Here is a 6540-nt window from a genome sequence, read left to right as displayed (position 1 = left end):
TAATTTGGTACATACAGAGATGATAACAAAGTGCATGTGTCATATAAATTTGGTAATGTAGCTTGTAGTAATTAATTATTTTCAGTAATTAGGCTATATCTTAATTTGTAACAATGCATTATTCAAATTCAGTTAAATTTGGTACACACTTGAAACATATGTTCTGTTGCATTCCAACAATTATTGTGTGTAGGAACGATCCAAAGACTTTGCCCTCATGGAAGGTATTTAAGTTATTTAGTTTAAATTTAGTATTCATTATATGTTAATTAGCTCTCTAGCAACACATTAAGCTCACAACTGTCACTTACCGCTACATAGGGATAGAATCCCTGCACACCTTGTGCTTTGTGATAGGCTCCAGTTTCAAATGATATTTTATATATTCCTGGTTTGAAGTGTTCCTGTGTCAGCAAGCCAGGACATCTTCCATCAGCATCAGTTTTCCTACACGATATGAATACTAAGAATAAATTCTAGGCTATGACGTCACTTTGAGAAATGTTGTACTTTATAGGACAATGGAAACAGTTGGATACGAAACTGCCGAGTGTTCATTTTCCTAGAAGACTATGACAGTGTAGAACCCCAAGACATGAGATTGTTAGTGTGGCATTCTCTCTCTCTCTCTCTCTCTCTCTCTCTCTCTCTCTCTCTCTCTCTCTCTCTCTCTCTCTCTCTCTCTCTCTCTCTCTCTCTCTCTCTCTCTCTCTCTCTCTCTCTCTCTCTCTCTCTCTCTCTCTCTCTCTCTCTCTCTCTCTCTCTCTCTCTCTCTCTCTCTCTCTCTCTCTCTGACTTTAGTCCTCTCGAACAGAGAGTCTGGGGCATTACAATATCAGTAATTGGAACAAGACCTCTGTATGTACAAATACAATATTCCAGCTCGGCCATGAAGTGTGGTATCAACAGTGAGGCTGATGGGTAAAGGAGACTCCCGGTATGCTTTCACATGATTCCATGTTACATGTTCACGGATCACTTGTATGCTCATTTCCATACAAGTATGCAAACATATTTATGTCATAGTTCTGCAGTGCAAATACCTATATGTTTACACCACTGCAAGTTACCAGCAGTATATATGTAATAAAGTATGCAAACATATATATATATTTTAAATACTTTGAGGATATCACGTCACTCACGTGCATCCTGTTGATACTTCTTGCCACTGCCCATCACTTGCTTGGTACTGTAAGTTGATTTCGAGATTGGCCGCTGGTCGTCCAATTGCTGTATCCAGGACATGGGTTGTGAGGGGATTTTCCTGACCTGGCATATTAGAAGGCTCTGTACTTGGCTGTTGGGTCTGATCTCCAGGCTGAACAATTTCGACCAAAAAGAAAATACTTAGACTAATTCGTACAGAAATTATTTCTCTTGGTGGTGTGGCCTTTCACTGATTGAGATTACTAAACACGTCATTTAAATGATTTGATATCCTAGCTTTGAAGGATCCTGCTTGTTTTGTTGATGATGGTGATATATGTGTCTTGTCTGTCGGTGAGTTTATGAAGTCTGCAAATGTTGAACTAACATACCTGTAGTATTGAGGGACAACTGGAACTACTTCTACTTCACTGATCCTAACGACCATAGATAATCTCAAAATGCTTATTATATCTTGTCCCCATTCATGTATGAAAATGTCCATATACGTTGTCGTAAATCCGAATTGTTTAACTTTTCAGTGTTTTTGACTCCAATTCTGAACTGTTAATGTTAGTATGTGCCATCTGCCTTTTGTTGACCCGCTGTACTTATTGACTTTTATTTTAATGTGTCAAACTTATGTTAGCGGTACCATTGCCCTATGTTTTGTGAATCTATATTTAACTAGTACAGTGAATAAAATAAGTGTATGTATGTATGTATGTATGTATGTATGTATGTATGTATGTATGACTATGTATGTATGTATGTATGTATGTATGTATGCACGCACGCACGCACGTACGTACGTACACGTACACGTGTGTGCGTGTGTGTACATATACGTGTGCGTGTGTGTGCGTGTGTGTGTGTGTGTGTGTGTGCCTCAATGCAACACTCAACCTCTATTTTAATGTTTGTAGAAAACCAAATAAAACAATAAAAATGATTCTTGGATTATATCCAACACTTTTTTACTTTAAGTTGTATACATCCACACACACACACTCACGCACGATCAGACGATTCACTTGACGCTTCCTGAGGACGCCATTTTGAATGCAGATCTTTGGATTTTCGCAAACATTCGGACATAGTCGGAACTGTATAGACTTTGTTATGTAAATACGTTATTCGTCAACGTTCGGTAATAGTCGATTCACACTCATTCATGATGGAGATGATCTACCCACTACGCTGCTACACAATGTAACCACATTTTCAATACTCATAATCTTCCAATCATTGACCTTTATTCTCTTGCTTTGAAGATTTTTCTAAAACATGGGGACATTTTCTATGTTATTGACCCATGATTAGGGAATTTTCAGATGAAATGTCGACCCATGTTTAGGAATTGTTGTGTGAAAAAGTGACCCAATTTGGCGTTACATACCTGTGCACATTTCAATGGGCGTACCCCCCCCTCCTCCCCGGGGGTGGTATTTCCCAAGCTATTCCCCCCTTATAATTACTGAAGGCTCCCTTACCAATACTTGATGTACTTTCGCCACAATCGCCAAATACAACGTTTAAAATTTTAGGAGGAATTTCCTGGACCAACTGTTGAATATCGCCAGTTTCCGCCATGACAGTTTACATACAAGACCCCAGCAATACAAGTTGTGAATGTTAGTAGCGCCCATCATATCTGTTTACAATACAGCAACGTGCATAGCAACCGGAAAGAAAGTACTTTAAAATTCCCGCAACTGACCTTCTTTGGGCCAAAGTCTATGAAACGGTAAATTATTGCCCTGGTAGAGCTCGCGATTTTTTTATAGCAATACGCAAGGAAGTTATTAAAGTCTTCAGCCCAATAACCTATGTCCGCAAATCCATATCCGGGCCGTAAAGATTGGTATTTCATGCATAGTTAAAAGATGGTGATCATGACATACCTGTACTGAAAATGCTATAGCAAATCCAATTATAACGCATAGCATAACAGTCAGCATAAGAAAGAAATTTTTTCTGGTCCATTGTTTCCAGCTCTCGCAGTCCACCATATTGTCTTCTAAAGCTAGTTTGACCACCACTGCACTACGCCCTAGAAAACATCGTCATGGGGTATTGAGTCTGCACACACGAGGTACGTACAGATTGAGTAGAGTGCCTGTGGGTACACTGATTTGAAACACTCACCGTGTCAAAACGTTACCAATATTTATGAGGTAAAATTTAAAAAAATGCATGCTGTGTTTACTAATACAATTGCACAGACAAAGGTTTGTTAATGTTAAGATATTTGGTGTTGCCTGTCATATCACATGAAGTTTGTCAAAAGCTTTTAATGAGCAATTTACATAATTAATTGTTTTCAGTAATTAAGCTATTTCTTAAGACTACACACTTCAAATTTCATTTAACTTGGTACATACATCAACCATAGAGTCACACGTGTTTGATGTAGTTTTTTATGTAGTTTTTCATTGTGTACTCATTAAAAATAAAAGCTATGTTGACAAACTTCACATGACATGTTCGGTAGTATTATGGTTTATATTTGTACTAAAGTATATGAAATATGAAGCTTGCATTCTATAGATTTGGCTTAATTACAAAATATCAGTACTTATGCAAATTACTCATCTAAGTACTATGCGAACAGGCTTTACAGGACATGTCTGTTTATTATGGTTGATGCACGTACCAAATATCGCGGAATTTGAAGCGTATTTTAAGATACAGCCTAATTACTGCAAATCATTAAATATTCGAATTATTCATCAACAAACTATGTACGACATATGTGTCTTGTTATGGTCCTAATTCATTTCGAATATTGTTATTGACATTGATAGCCACACTAAAGTATCCGATAATTTAGATAATCCGACCGCAACTACTTTCTATGTTGCCAGCTTGATGCATTGCATGCCGGTATCTTTATATTTTGATGGCGAGTTTGGTCTAGGCACTATGTGGGGTATGGAGAAGGCAATTGAAATGTTTGAAGATGCAAAGTTCACGTGCGAGAGGCATTTTCACCTTGAAGGTACAACAGAGCGAGTTTTCGTGTGTAGAAAATATTGAAATAAGAAGTGACCATCTTAACGATATAGAAAGCACGTTTACTAATTAGCTTTTCAAAAAAAAAAACTATAACTAACCAAATTATATGTACAGCCTGATTCAATAGACCATTCATCGGCTCTGTTCGATTCAACCACATAGAAGCCAATATACATGATATAATATAAGAAACTGCACATGCTAAATTCTAAGATAGCAAGGTTGAATGGGTACATTTTCTCGCGACATTTTGTCTGAATGAAAAGAACTGAAGTATCATGCGCGCACCATACAGACACCAAATGCAGATGTCAAAACATTGCATCTGTGTCTACTTGCATCACATTAAGTGGTTTATTTCAAAATGGACAAAATGAACAAGAAATTACCATCTTGCAATCATGGTTTCTGCGTACGTGGTTGTGTAGTTAACACAGCCAGTGAACGGTAACTGAAACGGGCTGTAACAGTCAACACATTTATTATTAAGTTTACCTCATATTACATGTATGATCTTACAACTAACTTTTCATTTCGTTATTCTCTCCATTTTACCTACATGCAATTTCATTGAAAATAAAACATACTTTTCACAGATACCATTTTAGCAATTAGTTCAGTTTTTTTACTTTTGGCAATTTTACCACAAATATGTCATGTATAACTATAAGCCTACCTGTAAAATAGACGTTCAGTACAATTGAAATGGTCACAATGTTGACGGATAGGGAACTTGCAAACCCGCCATGTTGAATGTTGCATCATGGGAAATGTGATAATAAATACTAATCAATTAGCATTGTGAACGATAATGTTACATTGTTTGTAACCACAAATAATCAATTCATATTTACCCTGACCATTGTGGGAGGTTTATTTCATCGGTAGCTCCAGATAAGTTATTTCGATAACATTAGATAATCCCATAGTCCTTTGCGTCTGAGCATGCTCAGTCTGGATTGCAAGTTCCCTATTCGCTGATTTAGCCCACTGATTGTAGACACCTGTTGGGGTTAACATACCAAAGGGAATGCATGTCCGTTGATAACGCAGATGCCAAGATTGGTTGGTAAAAACTTACAATCTGTAGCCACTGATACCACATTCCTCTGTTGTCATGCACACATTTGACACCATGTCATTACTGGCCCATGATACGAAAATCGTTGAATGATAATGTCGTGAAGGTTACGCCATTCATCATCATCATCATCATCATCATCATCATCATCATCATCATTTTATACTGTTGATAAAGGTCAGCGACCTGTTCAAAGTTCCAATTGGTGAAATGCAAGTGTCAATTCAGTGCGAAGTTTCCACGGCGGTAGTTTCTGAAGTAAGGGTCAATGGTAAAGTCATACAAAAATGGTGCTGCTTTCCAGTAATTATCTAGTCTTGATTTGAAACAGTCAATGGTCGGCGCACTCACAACATCTTCAGACAAATTGTTCCAAGGCTGAATGACTCTATAAGTGAAAAAGTATCGGCGGGTATCTAGTGATGGTGATTTTGGTTTCTTCAACTTGAAGAGTGTCCACGAGTTGTAGGGTTTACTATGATTGTGAAAGGAGATTGAGTTTTGTAGAAACCATGTGTATATTTGTAGACTTCAATCATGTCGCCGCGATCACGTCTGTAGGTTAAACTGGGTAACTTCAGAGCTTTTAGTCTGTCCGGGTATGATAAATCTTTCATTCCTGGGATCAATTTTGTAGCTCTTCTTTGTACTGATTCGATGGTGTTGATTTGACTTGATTTGTGTGGTGTCCAGACTGCATGGGCATATTCAAGGTGGGGTCTGATTAGTCCACGGTAGAGAAAAATAAACGTGTCTGAAAGGTCACGTTCTAATGTCACAAATGTCACGTCATAATTATAATGTCACATTGGTCACGTTATACATATGACCTCTGAATACGAAACAATATTGTAGAATCTAATGTCGATCTCAAGTTGAATGTCACAACGGTCATGTCATACACGTGACGTCTGATCTGAATACACAACAATGTTGTAGAATCTAATGTCGATCTCAAGTTGAATGTCACAACGTAACGGTCATGTCATACACGTGACGTCTGATCTGAATACACAACAATGTTGTAGAATCTAACGACGATATAATGAGTTAAAGTTAAATCCACGTCAATTTTGTCGTGAATATGAAAATGATGTGAAATTGTGGACGAAATATTTTTTATTTAAGATTATGCGAACGGACTACTACACATTACAACAGTTATTTGTCTGGTTGATGTCGAGAAATCATAGTGCGCCTACCCTACTGAGATAAGAAAATCTAGCTGGCAAAGCATACAAATCACCATGATTTATGCTCACCCAGTTAAATTTACTCCAATGGTCCTTTGT

At 37.5% G+C, this 6540-nt stretch overlaps 1 protein-coding gene across 1 annotated transcript in view; it reads right to left on the bottom strand.

The window, feature by feature from the left end:
* LOC144441513 (5-hydroxyisourate hydrolase-like) overlaps nucleotides 1-3156 on the bottom strand; it is a 4343-nt gene extending 1187 nt beyond the window's left edge. Inside the window, exons 1-3 of the mRNA XM_078131097.1 lie at nucleotides 3054-3156; nucleotides 1146-1321; nucleotides 312-447 (exon numbers count right to left, since the gene is read on the bottom strand). Coding sequence (XP_077987223.1) covers nucleotides 312-447; nucleotides 1146-1321; nucleotides 3054-3110 — 369 coding nt within the window. The 5' untranslated portion in view covers nucleotides 3111-3156. The remainder of the gene's footprint in view (nucleotides 1-311; nucleotides 448-1145; nucleotides 1322-3053) is intronic.
* Nucleotides 3157-6540: the final 3384 nt, after the last annotated feature.

This window comes from Glandiceps talaboti, chromosome 10 (genome assembly GCF_964340395.1).
Source record: "Glandiceps talaboti chromosome 10, keGlaTala1.1, whole genome shotgun sequence".
NCBI lineage: Eukaryota > Metazoa > Hemichordata > Enteropneusta > Spengelidae > Glandiceps > Glandiceps talaboti.
Note: the sequence above shows the minus strand (reverse complement) of the source record. Positions and strands in the feature narration are given on the sequence as shown.